The sequence below is a fragment of the Rhineura floridana genome, chromosome 1 (genome assembly GCF_030035675.1).
Source record: "Rhineura floridana isolate rRhiFlo1 chromosome 1, rRhiFlo1.hap2, whole genome shotgun sequence".
In the NCBI taxonomy this organism is placed as follows: Eukaryota; Metazoa; Chordata; class Lepidosauria; order Squamata; family Rhineuridae; genus Rhineura; species Rhineura floridana.
In genome coordinates, this window is record NC_084480.1 from 58,605,757 (window position 1) to 58,629,923 (window position 24,167).

General features: G+C 42.3%; 1 protein-coding gene and 1 long non-coding RNA gene across 13 annotated transcripts in view; one reads left to right on the forward strand and one right to left on the reverse strand.

Annotated features, from left to right (window-relative positions):
- LOC133382522 (uncharacterized) overlaps positions 1 to 2,298 on the forward strand; it is a 19,396-nt gene extending 17,098 nt beyond the window's left edge. For 5 of the 6 annotated variants that reach the window (XR_009761987.1, XR_009761982.1, XR_009761979.1 and 2 more), the window contains one exon: positions 1,140 to 2,298. This is a non-coding gene — a long non-coding RNA (uncharacterized LOC133382522). The remainder of the gene's footprint in view (positions 1 to 1,139) is intronic. The other variant, XR_009761985.1, reaches the window with a different exon arrangement.
- Positions 1,357 to 14,611, reverse strand: LYSMD3 (LysM domain containing 3). 7 transcript variants are annotated; one of them, XM_061622194.1, is made up of 3 exons: positions 13,183 to 13,387; positions 12,211 to 12,495; positions 1,357 to 7,657 (listed from the first exon to the last, which is right to left on the reverse strand). In XM_061622194.1, the coding sequence occupies exons 2-3, from the start codon at positions 12,478 to 12,480 to the stop codon at positions 7,079 to 7,081; spliced, it is 849 nt and encodes a 282-aa protein (XP_061478178.1). In that variant the 5' UTR covers positions 12,481 to 12,495; positions 13,183 to 13,387; the 3' UTR covers positions 1,357 to 7,078. The 7 variants fall into 7 exon arrangements, with proteins under 7 accessions (XP_061478178.1, XP_061478174.1, XP_061478166.1 ...); XM_061622190.1 differs by lacking the exon at positions 13,183 to 13,387 and adding an exon at positions 14,160 to 14,611 and having other exon boundaries at positions 1,358 to 7,657; XM_061622182.1 differs by lacking the exon at positions 13,183 to 13,387 and adding an exon at positions 14,072 to 14,611 and having other exon boundaries at positions 1,358 to 7,657.
- Between the last annotated feature and the right edge of the window lie 9,556 nt (positions 14,612 to 24,167).

The window sequence follows — 24,167 nt, forward strand, 5'->3', positions numbered from 1 at the left end:
CAATTAAAAATAAGTATACAAATTTAAACCATTAAAACCCAGAAAAACCGATAAGTACATTATTCAAAATGCCTGGGAGAAGAGGAAAGTGCCGAAAAGATAAGAGGGTTGGTGCCAGCTGCACCTCATCAGGAAGATCATTCCATAATTTGGGGGCCACTACTGAGAAGGCCCTCTCCCTTGTTGCCAGCCTCCCAGCTTCCCTCGGAGTAGGCACCCAGAGGAGCTCTGACGTTGAGCGTAGTGTACGGGTAGGATTGTGTTGGGAGAGGCGTTCCATCAGGTACTGTGGTCCCAAGCTGTGTAAGGCTTTATAGGGTTAAAACCAGCACCTTGAATTGGGCTCGGAAACATATAGACAGCCAATGCAAGTGGGCCAGCTTTGCAGGTAGGGGTGGGAGAGATCCAGCCTGAAACCCTGGAGAGCCACTGCCAGTCAGTGTTGACAATTCTGAGCTAGATGGGCCAATAGTATAACTAAGTATAGGCAGCTTTTTATGTTCACATGACAGCAAGGAGTTATTTGGGATAACTGATGATTACCTTGGACCAATTGTATGCTATGATACGTGACAGGATAGCGATAAAAAGAAAGCAACTGGCATGTACAAATATTATACATGAGATTTCTTTACACAAAAAAACCTGACCGCAAAACATTGGGTTGAATCCAACCAATTGAGATCATGGCTACTTATGGGAATTATTCAATGAATTTACCCTAAGTTTGACATAGGCTGCAATTCTAACCTCGCTAACCTGGGACTAAGGCCCACTGAATTTAATGGGACTTACTTCAGAGTAGGGAAGGTTATAATTGCAGCATAAGTATAGTTAAACTGAGGAGACATAGGTGTGTTAAAGAGAAGTTAGTTTTCAACAGGATCCCTTTTGCTTACCTAAATGGTAAGATTTCTGGTTTTCTCACTCTATGTGTTACTACATAGTTCATATTTTTCTGATCCTTGATTAAGGAGCTTTAGAAATCAATACCACAAATCTGTGTTAAGGATTATTCATTCCCCATTTGGAAAATAAATAATATATAGTGAGATCAAATTAAATTTCAGTGATGTCCAAGGATTATGTCACTCAGTATGCTTTCCCAAAAAATTATTTAAAACTCCTTCTTTGCTTAGTTCTCTTATCAGTTGTAGAGCAACGACAAAAACCTCATCTGGAAGTTTAGATGATGTGCCAGTTCGTCAGGAGTTAGAAGACAATGAAGTAAAGTCAGATGAGGAGGGAAAGGACAAAGATGAGGAAGAAGAGCCAGAGGAATATGATGAAGTGCACCAAACAGAATTTTGTGGAGACCAAGGTGGTGGCAACAGTGATAATTTCTCCTGACATAGCACATGGTTGGAGCAAGTACAATAAACCTGGCATGCTTCATGACCCAGATGGGGAACCTGTGGCCCTTTGGATGCCTAATAACTGTTTTCCCACTCTGATCGTCATGGCTTCAATTAAAATAAGTGCTCAGAACATCACAAAAAAAGATCCTGGAGTTTATTTTATAATCAACTGAATCCCCATTATGAAGATGAGTGGGGCACGTGAAGAGTTGTAGTTTGCAAGGACCCCTAGCCACACACAATTTGCAATGACCCCCAACCATTAAAAACAGCCTGCTCCTGTATAGCACCATCCTGGGTTCTGTCATTGGTAACTGAATGTTATAGAATGTTGGACATTGGCTTTATATGCAAGATAAGCTACTTTCTCAGTTGAAAGTAACTTTGGTAAATATTAACAAAAGCTTTCTGAGTTTATAGTTACAGTGACATATTTTGACAACCTCTAGAGGGGCTTCAAAGAACCACAATTAGTTCTATACACTCAACCATCCACCTTCCAGTGATGCCCTCTCCCTCTTCCAACTGTCATTCTACAGGTATCTGAAGGACAATCTTGCTTTGACAGGAGTGAAGAAAAAGCAGTTACAACTTTTTCTAAATAAACAGTTGTCTTTTTCAATTAACTTTTATCAACCCTTATTGTCGTAATAATCTTATGTAAATTGTTTGAAGTCTGCCTTGAAAAGCAGTTTTTATAAATCCCTTAAATAAACGAACTTGGACTGGGACAGCTGCTACATAAGAAACATGTTACAGAGTAATCCACTCTTGAGACTTAGAATAATTTTAAAAGCCATTTGATGTCTTTTGGTCCCTGTTGTTCATGGTGGAACATGATATATATTATTTGTACTTTTCTGAAATTAATTCAAAAAAGACGCTATAAGCATCTTATAAATTCTACAGTTTTTATAAAAGACTTAATTTTGCAAAAGAACATTTGTGGCAGTGTTCCTTGGAATAAAGAATTCAAGAAAAAACACATTTCATATAGTTTCATAGTGCAATGCATGGATTAAGGGTTGACTGCCTGTTCAAACATAACATATTTAGAAATCTGATAACATTATTCTCAATATCTTCCTATTTGTTTCAACGTAAATTTTAATACTTAAAATTACAATCTGATGTAAACAGAAGTCCCATTAAAATATATGAGGCTTACTTAAAGACAGATGGATTTAAAATTCGATTTAGATGTGCCAATTGAGGTGTCAGTAGTATCCACTAGAACGCATAATAAAAACCCCACAATTCATTTTCTGTACCTTTATGCTGTCTTTTTCTACCCTTTCCAAACCACAGATTCACCACACGATTCAAGTCCGCCACACTACTTTTGAAAAGAGTAATACATACACCACCACCATAGGTGAAATGTTCATACATAATTTTCTTAAAGCCACTGCAAGTTCCATTTGCACACAGAAAATACTTCAATGACATTAACAAATGGGTGCTGATAGGAGTAATTCAGAAGACCTTCCATTTTATGACACTATTCCGTTTTTCACAAAATAAATGGGTTTAACATGGCTAAATTACAAAAATAAGGCACAGATCCTTGAACTAGAACAAAGCCCAAGGCAGTATTTTTGGTATGTAATACTATGCCGATGATTATTTTGCATTCTTTGACATGAAATTTACAGATGCCTTTTCACCAGATACATGAGTTAGCTGCGGTACACAAACTATACCAGCCCTGGTAATGCGAGGACAACTCAAGTGTAGAAATTCAGAAATGTTAAAACTTACAGGGCAGCATGCTTTATCTGAAGGGCAACAGAAATTTTCTAAATAAATCTAGCTAGGTCTACAGCTTCCCCTTTATGCTTTAGAACTCTTATACAAATTGGCTGTGCTTTGCGTTCCACTGTACCCAACAGTAAATCCATGCATGCACGCACGCACGCACGCACGCACACACACAAATCAGGAATGTATGTAGCTTGCTTTTTCCTGCAGGTTTTCATTGCTTCTATTTTGTTTGGCTTCACATCCATAAGTGATTGCTTAGAGAATTAATCTTCAAGTGTGGGTTGGGAACCACTACCAGGTTACAGCCTGCTCTAACATGGGCTGTTAAAAAAATTAAGAAATGGGTCCCCAAATGCATGTTTGGGTTAAAGGTGGGTCCTGGTCAGAAAAAAATGAAGTTTTATTTAGAGTGTCTTTCCCCATACCCCTTTAGCATGCGATGGCAAGTGCATTTGGGTCTTTTATTTAAAAATAACATTCGTTGATAGAGGGAGCTGAAGTGGGCAGGAAGGCAAATGAAAGTTTTTGAAATGTCAGGGTTTTTAAAAGGGTAGTATAATAGTCATCTAGGCCAACTAGAGTATAGTTCGCTACTAGCTGAACCAGCCATCCAGTAGTATAGATGCTACTATTGTACTCTTGTCTCTTTTTGCTTCCCACATTAGCCACACATTAAATGTTATTTGTGTAACTAGTTACACCAGAATGGGAATGGGAATAAGTATTGGAATGTGTAGATGTGCATCATAGTGTGGATGTCTATTCCAATGCTTGCCTATTCCAATCCAGTGCCCCTTCACCCATCTTTTTGTTTGAGCAAGATGATAACCTCAGCAGATGCTATACCCCACCACAATAGTCCAAAACCAGCCACCCATGGAAGGGAAAAATGTTTCCCTTCATCCCCCCACTTTTCTCTCAAAACAGCATGTATCTACAGCAACTCAGCTACACTGTGATTTTTTTTTTTAAAGACAACAGTGAAATTGACAGCTTTCCTCTGGAGACCTGAGGGATTTCATGAAGTGCTTCTCAGACAGTTTTGGGAAGGATTAAGGATGATAAAGAAACTTTCAAACACACACAAACAGATGGCTATGCATATCACCCGTTCTTATAAATTCCAGAAACAAACTGGAATAACACATCCAGGTAACACCTGCATTGGTACTATTCCATGAGCAAGCCACAATAAAAATAACTACCACATGCAGGGAGATATGTACGTATACCTGTAATTTAGGGTAACACTTCAGGCATCTGATAACTTACATGGTGTAGTCCACAAAAGCTTATGCCATAATAAATTTGTTAGCCTTAAGGTGCTACACAACTTTAGCCACATTTGTGCATAATGGTAAACCAGTTAATGGTTTACTGTGAACGCACCAATCTGAGCTGCTTTGTTCCTCCCCGTTAGCACACAGGAAAAACAAACCATGATGCTTAGCCTTAACATGTCCAGATAAGGGGGAAAAAACACAATTTGTAGTCAAAATTTGTTTTTGGCTTACCAACTGTGGTTTGTCTGGTGTGAAACAAACTATAATCCCCAATTCAGGCATAATGCTAAGATATAGTTTACTATCACATCTAATCTGGGCTGGTGTTTTTTCCTGCAGAAACTAACATGCCAACCCCTTGGGGCTTTTGTCTATTTGTTTTGTTTAAAGGAATGATACCACTGTTCAAATTTTGATCCTAATATCTCCTCTACAGACAATATATTCTATTCTGGGTGACTCCATAGTACAGAAAAAAAAAAGTAGTAACTGCTATTTACCACTTTACAACCAAACTTTAGCTTGTTTCTATGGCTTTTTACTGAATACTGTTACTATATAAAATAGACTTGTATCTTTCATTTCACTCATCTGGATATTTTACATGATGTACATTTCAGCATTACATGTCCTGTAAACACACTAACAGCACGATCCTCACCACGTCTACCCAGAAGTACATCCAGATGGATTAAATGGGATTTGCAGCCTAAATCATGATCTAGAAGGTGCAGACCTAAAATCATGCAGAAACAAGCTTATGTATTGCACAGGGTGAGAACATCCTACTTACTGCTCAGGAAAAAGGGAAACAGGTCTATGTATACACAAGTGACATACTCAATTGGATTATGGTAATGCATGTTTCACAGCTTTTCATTTTTATTTTTGCACTTGACAACCTATAGGTCATCTACGGAACTTTTAAACTAGCAGAAGACATAAGTATTGCCACAAAATAACCAAGAATTGATGCAGAAAAACTTGGTTTCTATTTTCCTCAACAACCTGTGTTAGCTTATGGTTAAATTACTAGCAAAACTCTCACCTTGCAAGTTTACATGAGATAAGGCATTATTCCATAGGTTAGTAAGCTTTTGCATAGGAACATCAATATTTCCTTGCGCTAACCAAATCAATATAGGGGACAGTTAGCTGACTGCTACCAGATAGTCAAATGCATCAAGTAACCATGGGTTGTATCTGCTAAGCAGACCCAATGAAATTAACGTACTTAAATTAGTCATGTCCATCAGCTTCAGTGTGTCTACTCTAAATATGGCTAACACCATATATATAACCCTATGTGTACTATCATGATAATCAGAAGTTTGGCATGCAAGACAGATGTATCACTATTTACTTCCATCATCTTAAAACAAATAAGATTTTGTTTCACTGATCTTAAAAAAGGCATTTAATAAATTGTGATATAATTCTTAAAAATAATTTTGCTTCTCTTCAGTAATTTGCCAGTGGCAGACTGGTAGTTTTAAATGCCATGGTTGCATTGTAGTAACCTAGCTATAGCCTATATGCATTTCCCCTCAATAACAAGGCGTACCTACAAAATAGTAGTACCTACCCAAGTTACAACTGGGATATAATGGCCTTGGTCAGCTCCTGAATACCTCTCTTTCACATCACCTTTTAAAAGTAGCAGTTATAAAAGCAGTTTTATAAATTAAATAAACCAGAGTTGAAAGACCAGAGACGTTTCCTGGAATGGGAAATACAAGTCTTCAAAAACTAAGATTTGAGTTTAGAAGATGGATTAGCTATAGAACTAACTATATGTTCCTCGCAAAGAGTGCATACCATAATTCCAATGCCTTTTTGTTAAAGAAACCCAAGGGGGTGGGGAGAAAGAGAGAGAAGAGACAGCCACTTGTCTGCACTAAATTGCATACACACTCTCACTGTTGGAATTCTACAATAGTAATGGCAGTATGTGTGGGGGGGGTACTTTTGGAACAGAAATATTACAAGGGAAAAATGGTTTAAGCATACTCTTCCTTGCTCAAAGCTTTTGCCCTCCCAAAGCTGTTATTAAAAGTAGCAACTGTGTCAGAATACTGTTCCATGTGCAAAGCGCAGTTAAGTCTCATGAGTCATTGGTCTCTTTTCATGACACTAAGTATCATTGTCAATGTAGTGTATATTAGATCAACAACATAGAGCATTGTACTTGTTCTGCACATCTGTTAAGCCAAACTGTTTTTAATCCCTGGATTCATGATTTCTATTGTATTCCATGTTAGAAGAGAATAGTTTGTCCTTTTATAATACAGGAACCTAGCGTACTTCCAGACTAGCATACTTTCATTGTGTGTGCTGACTCAAAGTTTATACTATCTGTAAGTCAAGGTACTTTCATTTAAACTGGATTCAGTCCCATTAACTTCAGTGGGAGTTTGCCAACTTAGATCCAAATATTTTGACTGTTTCAGAAAATCTGTATTCAAATTATCAACAATCTCACATTGAACTTGGCAACAACTCTTCTATTGAAAGGTAACTTCTTCCATACACCCTGCAAGCATGCTTTTATTAAATGCCGCCACAAAGATAGCTACTTTCCAACTCCACGCAGGGCCTGTCGTTCTTTTCTCTTTCCAGAATGTGTTGAATAGACACCTAAGACTTTAGCATGTACAGCAAAAACTGAAGTTTTCATGAAATGGGGTGATTCATTCCATTTTCTAATGGCTTTAATTGAGATGGCGCTGTAACTGAAGTATATTCCGCTGTAGAATGGTGGCTGACATCCACTTTAACTAAAACCTCATAGTATAAAAGATAAAACACAGGAGTTATTATGCCCACCACTACCATTATCACTACTGCTGTCCACCATCCAATCCCCCAGTCTGCTCCATAATAAGGATCTTTCCGTTTGATGGGTTTACTGTCCGGTTCAAAGATTAACTGTTGGGTTGATAAGGCAGAAACTACTTCATTAAGATTTTCTCTCTTTGTAGCGTTACATTTCACTATTTGTTCTATATCACGGTCTACTTCTTTCAAGAAATTACCAACAGTCTCAGTAGAGGAAAATGGCTCAGCAGCTAGTGATCCGTCAGGGGATTCTGTAGAGTACAGAGTTGAGGCAGCTCTTGAAACTTGTCTGCTTTTTGGAAAACAGTGTGTCTCAGTCAATACACTGAATTTCTTCACTGGAATTTTAATAGCTCGCAGTGCAAAGAAGTCCTGATCTGTGATAAGATTGTTCACCCTTTTGATATCTGCTACCTGAAATATAATAATTTCAAGGAAAAGAATTAGCTTTTTTTATAAAAAGTAGACTCTCCACTAACATGACTTTCCAAGTTCAAACTGGTTCATAAAAAAAAAAAAATCAATACTAGCACAAAAAGTTTGGCAAAATGCTACTGCTCCTGACACAACCAGCTCTGATTGTGAGGGGGAAACCCTTTGGGATTCTAAAAGATCTATCCCACCAAGCAAAAAAAGCTGGAAGCACTGGCTCACTCTTGTCTTTCCTGTTCATCCAGGATGATGAAAGAGTCCTTGTGAATGAAAGGAGTTAGAAATGACTCCTTCCCTCAAACAAGGGACTATACTTAGTTTTGTTTATTATGGTCCTTCTGGTTACACTGTTTAATCAGAAGAGGAGCAGGGAAAAGTTATTTGGGAGACAGCCTCTTTTTTTTGAAAAAAAAATGGAAGTCAAGTCAGCAGCAAGACTTGAGGTTACCTAGGGCCGCCATGACTCCTTCCTCCAGGCAAGGAGTAATTCTGGAGCTCTTCTTCCTTCCTGAAGGGCAGGGAAAGGCGAGGGGTGAGTCAGTGCTCCAAGACACTCCATAGCAGGGGGAGGGAAAACTTCAAAATCAAAGCTAGCCCTCCACATAAGCAGTCATAGCAAGTATTCCAACTCTTTAAGGGCTAAAACAGATATGGTATACTCCACAGGTGTTCTACACACACCCAGTCATATTTAAATGCATTTGCTACTACCCTGCTAACACCACACATAGAGTAAATACAATTAAATAGGATCTATGAAAGTGTCACATGTACATCCAGGAAGTTTACTCAAAGCCTGTGTTACAGCCATTTTGGCCCAAGACAACCTGAATTCATTCCTTCGGATTCTAAAAATCAGAATTTTTTTGTAAAAACCAGAAATGTTGTTCTATGAGGCAGATTAAATAACTAGGTGTAAAGCATTGTTACTGTAATTATATTGTTGTGCGCCTCCCGAATCTCTGAGCAGTGAGATTTCCTGGGGTTGCTGCGTTTGCCCTGGGTTTGGTTTCCTTGGGAAGAAGGTCAGCGGAGACTGTGGTGTCTTTATGAAATACGGTTTGTTTATTTATTTACACACATTCCAACCTGAGCTTAGGATGGAGGGGCTCAAGGCATCAGCAGTCCAATATCCACTTTCCCATCAGTATTACAGAGGCATCCTAAAGCCATGGTGCAGGGAGACAGCCTCTGTGCCTGCCTCCAGTCCCCAGCCATTCTCTAGACACACTCTCTACGCAAGCCTCTCCTAGGCGCCAGGAGGGGGGAGAGGCTCTCCTGAAGAGTTTCAATGACAAAAAGGTCTTCCTGGCCCATTCACCAGTTGGTGGGCACCTGAAAGACCCATTAGCAAACTGTCCACTCTTACTAGCTTAACAAAAGAAACTCATCTGGCCAGCAGAGCCAGCCCCTCACCCCAAGGCACAGGATTCCAAATCAGAGGCTGGAAGGGGACCCACAGGAATCATCTGTTCCAACCCCCAAACTCACAACACTATGTATCTAAACTGATTGCCATTCATAGAAAGACTCCCAACTGGCAAGGGTGGAAATCTGAAGAACTACGTTAACTGTACAAGTTCATTTTTTTGTAAACAACATACACTCCCCATCTCCCATGCTATATTACAAATCATCATATTTAACATCCTTCTCAATTAAAAAAATAAAGAGCTTTCCATATGATATAAGGGGCTGTTGTTCAGAATCACAAGTCCAACAACTTCTTAGGCACATGAAAGTAGAAGCTGGGTTATCAAGACGCTAAAATCTAGTCACTAGCATTGGTTAGAGATATGATACCATATGACTCCAAAGCAGACAACTGTATTGCCTTTCTAGCAATTTTATTCCATTTTGAGGGGAATGACTTCCACAAATATGCCCATGTCATTTAAAAAACAAATATGGGAAGCAAATCTTTTAGAGACTTGCTCACATGAGTAACAGGACCAGTGTTCTGCCCTCAAAAAAAGTATTTGAATATTGGTTTGTGAAGTATTTTAACCACTAAATCCCAAACTATCTATTACATGCTAATAGCTATAACAGTAGTCCATTATCCTTTAAGGGTGCAATCCTACATCCATTTAGTGGTTAGCAAGACTCAGCAAGCTCAAAGGGAATTACTTCCAAGCAAACGTGTATAGTATTGCACTGTTTAACTTTGGGAAAGCCCTTTCTGGGGATAACTGAAAGTGGAGAGATAGCAAGAAGCGGTGCTCAACCCTTTCCCTGCTCTTAGATCACTTCCATCAGCTTTTCTTAACACTTGATTTCATATGCACTTTGCATTTAAAACTCAGTTGTGGGGGTGGGGGCTATTTAGAGGTACATTTAAAGCATGGAATAATAGGACTTGCTGTGTTCTTTCCATAATAACCCCTACCGGAAGAGATGTTTTTATACTTAGAAGCGCCATAAGATTACAGTTACATGCATTTTTAAATCATGTCATTTGGATCTAGTGGACAAGAATTCCTGAAAACTAAAAATTATTCACAAGTCATTTTGGCAATTTAATTATTGTGTGCTGCCTACACATTTATTGGTTTATTTAGCTCTGTAACAATTTGGTTCGTGTAGTTCCTAGTGATGACACATTAGGGCACGCATGCATGCCCACATATAGGTATACTTGCACCAAGTTATCACTACATTTCACATACAGTGCCTTGAAGAAGTACTCAGACCCCTGACCAATGCTCTCATATTACTGAATTACAAATGGTGCATTGTAATTTCGTTCTGTATATTTTATTTTGAAACACAAACTCAAAATCAATTATTGTAAGGTGACATTGGTTTTATGTTGGGAAACGTTTGTAAGAAACATAAAAACTGAAACATGTTGCTTGCATAAGTATTCAACCCCCACACATTAATATTTGGTAGAGCCACCTTTTGCTGCAATGACAGCTTTAAGTCTTTTGGGGTAGGCATGTACCAGCTTTGCACACAGTGTCGGAGGGATTTTGGCCCATTCTTCTTGGCAGATTTGCTCCAGGTCGTTCAGGAAGTCACTTGTGGATCACAATTTTCAAAGAGCGCCACAGATGGGATTGAGATCAGGACTTTGACTGGGCCACTGTAGAACATTCACCTTTTTGTTCTTGAGCCAATGTTGCTTTGGCCTTGTGCTTGGGATCATTGTCCTGCTGAAAAATGAATTTTCTCCCAAGCTTCAGTTTTTTAGTGGACTGAAGAAGGTTCTCTTGCAGTATTTCCCTGTACTTTGCTCCATCCATTCCTTCAGTTCTAACAAGATGCCCAGTCCCTGCTCGTGAGAAGCATCCCCACAGCAAGACCAGCATACTTCACTGTAGGGATAGTGCGTCTTGAGGCATGGGCAGTGTTAGGTTTGTGCCACACATAGCACTTTGAGTTGTGGCCAAAAAGCTCTATCCTGGTCTCATCTGACCACAAAACCTTTTCCTACATGGCAGCTTTCTGGAGAACTCCAGACATGCTTTCAGATGATACTTTTTGAGTAATGGCTTCTTTCTTGCCATCCTCCCATACAGGCCAGTGTTATGCAGAGCTCTTGATATGGTATACTGGTGCACCATTACTCCACTCCCAGCCACTGAACTCTGTAGCTCCTTCAAAGTGATCATTGGCCTCTCTGTGGCTTCTCTCACAAGTCTCCTTGTTCGAGTGCTGAGTTTTGAGGGACAGTCTTTTCTTGGCAGTGCCTGGGTGGCGTGATGCAGCTTCTACTTCCTGATTATTGATCCAACTATGCTCACTGGAATATCCAAACACTTGGATATTAGTTTGTACCCCTTTCCTAATCTATGTATTTGTATTACATTACCTCTCACTTCTGTAGAATGCTCTTTGGTCTCCATTTTCCCTCAGATCCACAGCCTGATCCTTCAGCAGTGGGTTTTTTATCCTGATAAAGTGACAGCAACTTTAATGGTTCACAGGTGGAGACCAATGGTAAGGTAACTGTCCTCAATAGGGCAATTTCTTTCATCTGTGTAAACTGGGAGCTTCCACAGCACAAGGGCTGAATACTTATGCAAGCAACGTGTTTCAGTTTTTTATGTTTCTTACAAACATTTCCCAACATGAGACCAATGTCACCTTATAATAATTGATTTTGAGTTTCAGTGTTTCAAAATAAAATATCATACAGAACAAAATTAGAGTGTACCATTTGTAATTCAGTAATATAAGAGCACTGGTCAGGGCTGAGTACTTCTGCAAGGCATTGTAAGAGCAGAGACTTTTAATCGCCTAAAACCAACAAAGTTCTGGGCCTTTCTGTGGCAGCGCCATAATATACTCCTATATAGTAGGGAGAAAACCATTAAAACCTGTACAAAACTTTGGTAGGTGCTTTACTACACACTCCAATTTGGCACAGATATATCAAATAAATAAGTACAATGTATCCTGGGTTGTGTCAAGCAATCCTTCAAGTTGTTTCTACTGTATATAATTTAACCTTTTTACATAAACATTTTAAAACATTCCACATTTACATGTTCTTGAATGCCACTGGACAAAGCTGCATACAGACTTACTGAACAACAATACTGAAGAGCTATTGCATTTAGTGTGTCTCCTTCCTGTATGTCCTTGGTTATAAATACAATATCATCCATCCTCTCCCTTGATGTACTTCTTCGGATTTTCTCCCTTCCCCTAGGTCGTAGTTCATACACCTCTGCTTCATCTTCCAACACATCACTGTCAGAACTGATACCATTCCCAAATGGATACACATGATTATCCACTGAAGGCTGGACTACAGTAGGGGGCTGGAAAATGAAATTCTGGCTTTTTGCTGTCATTCTGTCAAAAGAACTCTAACAAAAGAAAAAGAAAAATAGGACTAGTCAAGCACATCATCTCTACTTTAGTACTAATATATATACAATATGTATGACCAATATGACTGCAGTTTAAGCACCCCTTCAGCTCCCCAGTGCTAACCCACACATATTCTTGTAATACACCGATTCTCCAGATTACTATTTAAAACAAAATAAACAGAACTGGACACTTTAGTCTGTTCTGCACAAAGTTGGAAGGTGGGGGGAGGAAGAACAGGATGAAAGCAACCACTGAACCTGTCACGTTTGGAAATAAAGAGAGCCATCTAGCAATCCAAATTAAAAACAAAGGTTTTGGATTTTCTGGTGCAGTTGGAGGCTTCAACAAGAAGCCAACAGACTTCTGATGTAAGGACTAGAGAAGCATCATACACACATACACACACACCCCTACCTTTTTAGCTCTTAACCAGCCCCCATCAACATGATCTGGGCATAGTCAAGGATACCCTACAGTGCCAAAAAGGTTTCCCACCCCTTACCTACACCATGTTTGCCTACTGGGGCTAAGCAACCCTCACTGGCCCCATGACTCATATAGCTGCCCAGTACCAAAATGAGCCAGTAGAGAGTAGGGCTTGAACCTGAAAGATCTGAATTCAAGGCCCATCTCTGCCACAAACATTTCTCACCAATAAAGTAAAAGGGCAGTGAACACACCTTAGTCAAGTTTCTCTTTGGCAAGGTTCAGCTGCCTTTTAAGAGTAAATATAGTAGTGAAGCCCTTCCCCATCAATGCAACCTGGAGAAAAGGTGGTACCTGCTAAATGCCTGAAAACTACACATCGAAACCCAGGAAGCCACGTTAGAAAGAAAACTGACAAGCATATAATCCCCCCCAAACAGTGGGGCTATCTAGGCAGGGCTTTGGGGCAGACGTCCAGGACCACATTCGGCAGAATAAGCAAAAGGGCCCCTAAACACAGAAGGGCTGGCTTACCCCATGTTAAAGTAAGCGAAATACACATTACCATCAAAAGAAGGTAGATCCCGCCTGAAGTGAGTGAAACAATAAATATTACAATCTGAAGAGTTCACGCTCACCTACAGCGGTAAAGGCTAGAGTCTAAAATCACCTAACTGCACCACCGACCCCCACCGGTTGTTGCGAAGGGGGAAGCCCTTCTGAGGCTATTTATTGGCCGAGTAAAGCCTTCCAACTCTCCCTCCATCAGATCCAGTTTCCTTCCTCTCCCGAGAGGCAAACGCTCATAACCCTAATAGGGGTAGCAGAAGACAAACGGCAAGCGGAGCCGCAGACTCCCCGCAGACAAAACTTTCCCCCACTAACCCACCCCCTTCACTGGGGCGGGCATTAAGAGCCCCGCAGCGGCCCAGCTTTTATGCTACCTGTCTCCCTCATCAAGGGGCTCTTCTTTGTATAGCAGCCAGCCGTGCTTCCCCCGCAGAAAAGCGGCAGGCGGCGGGTAGAAGCCAGCTTGCCTGTCTCCCACCCCAACGAGACTTCCGCCCTTTATTATTATTTTTGTCTCGGTAGCCAGTCCTGACTCCAGCAGGGACGGCGAAGGAACAGCACGGCTGGAAGTACCTGTCCCTCCCCCAGGCAAGCGTCATGGCAATGGCCGCCTCCGAGCAACTCATTCACCAAGGTCTGCCGTGACAGGACAGGCCCCTACCGGAGCAACGATGCGGCGCCGGCGCCACGTCTACAAATTAGCACTACCAGAGTGCCCTCAACGGGAAGCTGCGATACTCTGCGCAGGCGCCACGCTATTCGCTGAAGTGACGGAAGGAAAATTGTTACGAGGGCTTTGTGCCTCGGCTCTGGCTTCTCGTACAGTGGGGTTGTGATTTGAATGGTGCCAGGTGCTTGCGTGCTGCTGTGTTTCTTCAGTTCGCTTCGCCTCTCCTCCCGTTTCGAACTTTCAGGGCTCAAGACGCTTTTTTTTTTTGTCTGTGCGTGACAGAATCCTGAGTAAAAGCTGGATCTCTAATCAACTCGAATCTTTTCTTAACAAAAGCCACATAAAAATAATTTCCCAAACCAGTGAGTTTAAAGAGAGGGGAGGATTTGCAATATATCATAGGTTAAAAAATATAACCCTCAGTTCTCTGTGTGCATGTGTATGTTATGTATGCACAGGCACTGTGATAGAGAATTGTAAACTGAGATCTGGGAAATAAAATGTAGAAAGGTTATAATTATGTACAGTAATTAACAGTGGCCATTCACAAAACAGTGAATGCTTTGTGAACACAGGCATTAGTGAGATAATTAACACATGTAGTGTGATTTTTTTAAAAAAATACAGCAATGACTCAGTTAAAGCCACAGGTGATAGCACTGAACTTCTTGAAGAATTGTAATACAGCAGTTTCATATTGCAGTTACCCTTTGATGTTTGTTTACTCCAGGATGGCTCCTAGAAGGTCATTTGCAAAGTGCCCTGAAAGGTTGACATGTTCACCCGCTCACTTTTGAATCTTGACATTCAGCAACGGCATCAGAAAAATATTTGGGGGGATAGCACAGACACCAGAAAAAAAGCTTCTGAGGGGGCACAGATGGGGTAAAGTATATTTCTAAGTGGGTGAAATATACTAGGTGGAGAGATGAGCTTGTGGGGGGGTACTTGCCTCCCTACTAGCACAGATTTGTATCCATTTATTCTTTTGTGCAAAGTCTTTATCCTATGTTGAATTCCAAAGGCATTGTGGGAGATGATGGCATATATTACATGGGAAGATGAGCAGGTGACTGAAACCCTGGTGTTGTAAAAGCCATTAGTAGGTCCTATAATGGTGTTATTAGAGGATATGTCATGGCCCCGTCAGAGGACTCATCAGACGAGGATGACTCGGGACTAACAGCAGCAGACCCAGAAGGAGAAACGGAGAAAACTCCTGAGAACCCAGCTCCTTCTCCCCCTCAGCTGCAGAGCACCCCAGACACAGCTGAAGCCCTTCAGCCAGACGCAGACAGTGAACAGGATACTCCTCCCTCACCTGCAGAACGTAGACAGCAGAAGGTCAGGCAGAAGAGGGACAGGCCTGTCCACTTAAGGCCAAAATGCTGATGGCTCACACCTGCTGACAAACCTGCTCCTTAAAAGTCAAACCTTGGCTTCAGCTTGTTGCTCACTACAACATCAGGCATGGCTTCATGTGTTTCTAGTTTCTCTGAACCTTATCTTGGACTGACCCCTTGGCAATTGAACCCGGACCTCTACTGACCTCGCTTCTGGACTTCTGGCTTGTTGCGTGTGTGCGTGTGTAGATCATACAAGGATGGAATCCAAGAGCTGCATAGAACAGGAATAAGCTAGGCCAGGCAAGTTTCTTGTAAGAGTCTTTACTAGGCAAAGACATTAGACACAGTTCTCTCCACAGACAGTTTCCCCCACTCTGAGTTTTTGCAAGTCTCCCACCTTATCACGCTTCCCAGCCAGCTGCTGACCTTGGCAGTCTGGCACTCTGTTCTTCCAGTTTAACCCTTCTGCTTCAGGTTTCACTCTCTCTGCTAAAAACCCTGTCTGTGAGTCTCACAGCATGCTTCACTGACCAACAGCCCCCACCTGAGACTCACAGATTACAAAACTTCATTGTTCATTATTACATTTCTACAATATCTTTTCATTACAATACATATCAGTACATGGTTTGTTTTCTTACAGTTTCTATTTACATTTTCAGTTCTGTTCTTGTTTCTTTATTTCTTTATTCACACAAGTTTCACAGATTCATTTTGTTCACTTTCATTTGATGATACATTTATATTTCATTCCTCAACACAAAACTTCCACATTAGATCCATTGTTTCTTTATCTATTGGTCCTTCTTTTTCCCATTCTACTGGATATGTATCTGTTTCATTATTCTGTTGTGTAACATTAAATGTGAATCTCTGAGGTGGTTGACCTTTCGTTTTTCTTTCTGATCTCCTAACATTATTTCCATTTCTTCCTCACTTTCTATTTTACTTGGACCTGCACTTGTTCCTGCACTTGTACTTGGCATTTCTGTATCTTGCATTGCCATGTCTTCACTTCTCAGCCTTTTTACAGTACGTTTGCCACCGTGTATTAGATCAGTCAATGCAGTTCTTAATGGAATTTGCTGCCCAAAAGGAACATCTGCTGCTTCCTGCTTGCTTGCACTATCTAGGATAACTGTTTGACTGTCTCTCCAAGGTTTATCTATCACCTTTATGCTTCTGCTTAACACTACTTGTTGTTTCTCAGGCAACCAAACTCTATAATATGAATTCTGAAATCCCAAAATGCGTCCTGCCTGAGCTCTTGAGCCTAATTTACCATGCCTTTTCTGTTTTGCAATATGTACCCAGCATTTAGCCCCAAAACGCTCTATGTGTTTCACCCTGGGTTTTCTTCCAGTCAGTTTCTCATAGGGAGACATGCCTATTGTTCTGTGCATAAGGCGGTTCTGAATATAAACAGTGTACAGAATACATTTACCCCAATAAGTGTTATTCATATCTGCATCTGCTAGCATGGCTCTCATTGAATCCTGCAATGACCGGTTCCTCCTCTCTGCAGTTCCGTTGGAGGATGGGCTGAAGGGAGCAGTGAGACTCTGTATTATTCCCTTCTTTTCCAAATATGTTTTAAATGAATTACTGGTAAATTCACCACCTTGATCTGATTTGATATTCTTGATAACAACCCCATATTGTGTCTCTGTCCTCTGTATAAATGCCTTCAATTTCTCTTCTGCTTCACTTTTCTTTTTCAATAAGAATACATGTGTAAATCTGGAGAAGTCACCCACAATCACTAAATAAAACCTTGCTCCACCTTTTGAGCACTGGAAAGGTCCAGCCAAATCCACATGTATGAGCTGATAGGGTTCAGTGGTTGTGCTTTCACATCTCTTATTTACTGGAGTCACAGTCATTTTTGTTTTATAGCATACCTCACACTCATCCACATGCTCACAATGTGTTAATTTCAAATCTTGACTATGCTTTGGGGTGTTTTGTACCTTTTCGAAATGTGCGTGTGCCAATTTTCTGTGCCATTCATGGAAACAATTATCATGTTTATCTTTATTAACTCCTATCCAAGCACACGTGTGTTTATCAAGATCGCACTCAACCATAAACATTTGGTTCTGTAATTTCCCTTGCATGCATATTTCACCATCTTTCCTCACAAAACATCTATCCCCTTCAAATGTAACTTTACAACCTATTTGAGCCAATTTTCTTACTGATAGAATGTTATATTTTAAACCAGACACTAATAATACATCTGTCAATATAGTTCCCAAATTACATAACCTGAGAGTGCCTTTTGCAATCGCGTCCTGAGTCGATCCGTCAGCCAGATAAAGCTTCTCCTGCATCGACTTTGAAGTGTAAAATAAACTAGAGTCTGTGATTAGGCAATTAGACGCTCCACTGTCGAGAAGCCACTTAGAGTTAATGAGTTTATTGTCCTCCTTAGTAACAAAGTTCACGCTTGTTCTCTGACTTTCAAAGCCCCTGTTATTCCTCTTCTTTAAACAATGTCTCTGTATATGTCCACGGGACCCACAAAAGTAACATATTTTATTCTCTTGCCTGCTTCTTTGGTTTTGTTGTTGTTGTACAGCCACAGTCTCTTTTAACTCTGGTTTCTTATTCTCTTGTCTTCTATTCCACTCTTGAAGTTTCTGTTCTACAAAGTCCAAATTCAGATGTCCGTCAGGTAAAGTTTCCAGACTAGATACCAGGACGTCCCATTTTTGATCAAATGAAGATAACAGGATATAGACCATCTGAATGTCACTATGATGCACTCCTCTATCTTGCAGCTCAGCATTTAATCTACGAAATTCAGCCAGATGTTCTGTCATAGTCACTTCATCTGTAAAACGCATCTGATAAAGTTTCCGCGCTAAACACAGCCTGCTCCCAGCAGTTTGCTGCACATGAGCGGCTCTTAGCTTCTCCCACATCTGATTAGCTATCGGCTCATTACTCACCAGCAACAGTTGAGAATCAGACAGCCCCAGAGTAATAAAAGCCTTCGCTTTCTCATCTTTCTTCAACCACGCTGCTGGAGGAGCTGCTGGAGGGGGGTTTTCTACGACATCATTCAAATCTTCTTTAATCAGAACTGCTCTCATTCTCCATTTCCAGCTGGAGTAGTTTACAGCATTCAGTCTCTCCATCGGCATCCCGGATGACAGGTTTACAGCCATGTTGCCCACTCTTACTTGCCTCTCACTTGCACTTTGTTTCTCTCTGCAACAACGTCACGTCAACACTCTCGAACCCGCTACCATGTATGATAAGCTGGGCCCATAACCCCTGTTGCGTGTGTGCGTGTGTAGATCATACAAGGATGGAATCCAAGAGCCGCATAGAACAGGAATAAGCTAGGCCAGGCAAGTTTCTTGTAAGAGTCTTTACTAGGCAAAGACATTAGACACAGTTCTCTCCACAGACAGTTTCCCCCACTCTGAGTTTTTGCAAGTCTCCCACCTTATCACGCTTCCCAGCCAGCTGCTGACCTTGGCAGTCTGGCACTCTGTTCTTCCAGTTTAACCCTTCTGCTTCAGGTTTCACTCTCTCTGCTAAAAACCCTGTCTGTGAGTCTCACAGCATGCTTCACTGACCAACATGGCTTGGCACGTAAGCTTGGAAAGTGCGGCTTGGTGGCGGCGGCGGCGGATAGACGAGGTGGAGAACAGCAGTGGAGGAGCGCGAGAGAGAGCAGCCAGGTGTGGAGGGCTGTGAAGAGCATTGGTCCGGCAGCAGTGAGAGAACACCGCAGTGGAATAGCTGGAGTGTGGGTGCGGTTCGAAACGACTGGGGAGCATCATAGAAGGCGGCCAGAGACTGGATATGATCTCCCCCCTCGCCTCGGCGAGTAACTTGGACACAGCTTGGATGGTTGGGGGGGTTGGGGAGTACTGGCCTGGTGGGTGCTCAGACCCACGCCTCCGGTGGCTGCTGGCATTCTCCATTGCTGGTTCTCACAGTGGCTGGGTGGGGGGATAACGGGATATTTTGGCACTTTAGGTGGTCCTGTCTGGAAGTGGGGGGACTTTACTTGAGTCCCGGCGGAAGGGAGGCATGTGCTTGGCAGGGAAGGTTCTTGTGGGGAGGGCGGAAGGCCACGTTATCGAGAGGCTAGGCGGCAGATGCTGGAGGGGTACGAGGCGCAGGCCATGCCAGCTTAGGGGAACAAGGGATAGATGCATAATATCCATCCCCTGTTCCGGGCCTCCGCACCACCAGAAGACAACTAGGAGATGTACGACTCCACCCAATCTTCGACTGCTGTTGTGTAACGCCAGGTCTGTGGTGCAAAAAACATCGCTCATCCATGACATGATCATGGATGAGCATGCAGACCTGGTGTGCATTACGGAGACCTGGCTGGATGAAACGGCAGCGCCTGTGCTTGAGGCCATGTGTCCAGCGGGTTTCCGATATGCACAGCAGTCAAGGATTGGTAGGCGGGGAGGGGGAGTGGCAGTCATTTATCGGGAGTCCTTGAGTTTTGCCAGACTCCCTCTCCACGAGACCAAGTTTGTTGACTGCATGTACTGGAGGTTGGGCCCTAAGGGCAGTTTAGGGATTCTTCTTGTATACCGCCCACCCCGCTACACAAATGACTCCCTGACCGAGGTGCTCGAGGTCGTCTCGAGCGTGCGGGTTCTCTCCCCTGACCTCTTAGTCTTGGGGGATTTTAACCTGCATGCCGAGGCTGCTCTCATAGGAGCTCCTCGGGATTTCATGGAAACCATGACTTCCTGGGAACTGCACCTTTGTAATTTTGGACCCATCCATGTAGCCGGTCATGCTCTCGACCTTGTGTTTGTCTTGGAAGGGGAAGGAAGTGCTCTGAAAATGGGGGCTGTTTCTTTGAACCCCGTGTCATGGTCAGATCACTATCTGGTGAACATGGACTTCTCACAGCCACATATCCTCCGCAGGCTGTGACCCTACCTCCCTGTCCATCTGCTCCCACGGGTGGTACATGCCCTGGTCTCCTCTCGCTTAGACTATTGTAATGTGCTCTACATGGGGCTACCCTTGAAGATGGTCCGGAAATTACAGCTGGTACAGAATGCGGCGGCACGTCTGATCAAGAACAGCCGCTGCCGAGACCATATCACTCCAGTACTTAAAGATCTGCACTGGCTACCAGTTGTTTACCGGGCCCAATTCAAGGTGTTGGTTTTAACCTTTAAAGCCCTACATGGTTTTGGTCCAGTTTATCTAAAGGAACGCCTTCAGCATCACCAGATAGGCCGCCAAACGAGATCAGCCTCCCAAGACCTTCTCTTGGTCCCACCAGTCAAAACAGTTAAGCTGGTGCGGACCAGAGAGAGGGCATTTTCAATTGTGGCCCCCGCCCTCTGGAACTCTCTGCCTTATGATCTCCGCCATGCCCCCTCCCTGACAGGCTTCCGCCGAGAACTGAAAACATGGTTTTTTAGGCAGGCATTCGAGACCTCTGTCTAATTTAGTTTAAATTTTTGTATGATGGGGGTAGGTTTGGATTGAGTATACTTATTGTTGCTTTGTATTATAAGAACATAAGAACATAAGAAGAGCCTGCTGGATCAGGCCAGTGGCCCATCTAGTCCAGCATCCTGTTCTCACAGTGGCCAACCAGGTGCCTGGGGGAAGCCCGCAAGTAGGACCCGAGTGCAAGAACACTCTCCCCTCCTGAGGCTTCTGGCAACTGGTTTTCAGAAGCATGCTGCCTCTGACTAGGGTGGCAGAGCACAGCCATCATGGCTAGTAGCCATTAATAGCCCTGTCCTCCATGAATTTGTCTAATCTTCTTTTAAAGCCATCCAAGCTGGTGGCCATTACTGCATCTTGTGGGAGCAAATTCCGTAGTTCAACTATGCGCTGAGTAAAGAAGTACTTCCTTTTGTCTGTCCTGAATCTTCCAACATTCAGCTTCTTTGAATGTCCACGAGTTCTAGTATTATGAGAGAGGGAGAAGAACTTTTCTCTATCCACTTTCTCAATGCCATGCATAATTTTATACACTTCTATCATGTCTCCTCTGACCCGCCTTTTCTCTAAACTAAAAAGCCCCAAATGCTGCAACCTTTCCTCGTAAGGGAGTCGCTCCATCCCCTTGATCATTCTGGTTGCCCTCTTCTGAACCTTTTCCAACTCTATAATCTCCTTTTTGAGATGAGGCGACCAGAACTGTACACAGTATTCCAAATGCGGCCGCACCATAGATTTATACAACGGCATGATGATATCGGCTGTTTTATTTTCAATACCTTTCCTAATTATCGCTAGCATGGAATTTGTCTTTTTCACAGCTGCCGCACACTGGGTCGACATTTTCATCGCGCTGTCCACTACAACCCCGAGGTCTCTCTCCTGGTCAGTCACCGCCAGTTCAGTCCCCATGAGCGTATATGTGAAATTCAGATTTTTTGCTCCAATATGCATAATTTTACACTTGTTTATATTGAATTGCATTTGCCATTTTTCCGCCCATTCATTCAGTTTGGAGAGGTCTTTTTGGAGCTCTTCGCAATCCCTTTTTGTTTTAACAACCCTGAACAATTTAGTGTCATCAGCAAACTTGGCCACTTCACTGCTCACTCCTAATTCTAGGTCATTAATGAACAAGTTGAAAAGTACAGGTCCCAATACCGATCCTTGAGGGACTCCACTTTCTACAGCCCTCCATTGGGAGAACTGTCCGTTTATTCCTACTCTCTGCTTTCTGCTTCTTAACCAATTCCTTATCCACAAGAGGACCTCTCCTCTTATTCCATGACTGCTAAGCTTCCTCAGAAGCCTTTGGTGAGGTACCTCGTCAAACGCTTTTTGAAAGTCTAAGTACACTATGTCCACTGGATCACCTCTATCTATATGCTTGTTGACACTCTCAAAGAATTCTAATAGGTTACTGAGACAGGACTTTCCCTTGCAGAAGCCATGCTGGCTCTGCTTCAGCAAGGCTTGTTCTTCTATGTGCTTAGTTAATCTAGCTTTAATCATACTTTCTACCAGTTTTCCAGGGACAGAAGTTAAGCTAACTGGCCTGTAATTTCCGGGATCCCCTCTGGATCCCTTTTTGAAGATTGGCGTTACATTTGCCACTTTCCAGTCCTCAGGCACGGAGGAGGACCCGAGTGACAAGTTACATATTTTAGTTAGCAGATCAGCAATTTCACCTTTGAGTTCTTTGAGAACTCTCGGGTGGATGCCATCCGGGCCCGGTGATTTGTCAGTTTTTATATTGTCCATTAAGCTTAGAACTTCCTCTCTCGTTACCACTATTTGTCTCAGTTCCTCAGAATCCCTTCCTGCAAATGTTAGTTCAGGTTCAGGGATCTGCCCTATATCTTCCACTGTGAAGACAGATGCAAAGAATTCATTTAGCTTCTCTGCAATCTCCTTATCGTTCTTTAGTACACCTTTGACTCCCTTATCATCCAAGGGTCCAATTGTCTCTCTAGATGGTTTCCTGCTTTGAATGTATTTATAGAACTTTTTGTTGTTGGTTTTTATGTTCTTAGCAATGTGCTCCTCAAATTCTTTTTTAGCATCCCTTATTATATGTTATATTTTACTCTATGTTATATTTTAGTCTATGTACGCCGCCCAGAGTGGCCATTAATTCGGCCAGATAGGCGGCCTAGAAATAAAATTTTATTATTATTATTATTATCCTCGTTAGCCTGGCAGATTTACCACCAGACTGCCAGCTAAGGACTTTCCCGCCCTGGTAAATACCCAGGAATTTCCAGCCCCCACCTGCACTGCTGTCTCAGTGCAGAGCTGACAGGATACATGGGGAGAGTGTTGGCATCTGGATCTGCCACAGGATCTGGTTGTTGTGTCTGTGTCTCATTTATAGGGCCTGTTGGTGGTGGTGAGTAGCTGTTACAGACCTACCACCCAAAGCTGTGAGAGAAAAGTGCCACAAGGGGGGCAATTGTTCCCTCCTAGATAATTCAGTAATAGGCAAAAAAACCCCTTGTGGTTTAAGAATGTACCTATAGCCAACAAATATTTCTATCAAACTTGAAAAAGCAGGGAAATTGGGCAGCTATAGTAAATGCACCAGGGAGCAGGAGACCTGACCTCCTCTCTGAGATATTGTACTGCCCTACAATTTTGTCAAAATGCAAACACAATTTGGGTTGGTCTTTCCCAGTCCAATCCACTTCTTGTGTAGCTTGGAAGAAGTTGGTAACATGCACCTCTGAGCATCTGAGGGGAAAATTGAGCATTTCAGCAGTGAGTGAAAAGATGTCATCTGGATGTCAGGTCTGCCCTAGACAGGCAGCTGTTACCCATTTAGAGGGGTACCCATTTAGATCTACAGAGGGGTAGATCTGGGGTGTGTACATGCCATACATTTAAAGCACATTACTTCCCCAAAGAATTTTGGGAACTGTAGTTTTTTCAGGGTGCAGGGAGTTATAGCTGTATGAGGGATAAACTACTGTTCCTGGGATTCATTGGGGGAAGCCATGTACTTTAAACGTATGGTGTATACCCAGTCATGGAATACAACTTTCTCAGAAGTCACAGCTATCAGGCCTTACTGCTGCTTAGTCACCAGATTTATCTGAACTGGTACATCTGTTCTGTCATTTTAGTTATGTTGGTTTGTTCTGGGTTTTTAAAAAATTGTTCCCACCCCTGGAAACATTCCTGCAGACACCTGTGTCTGTAT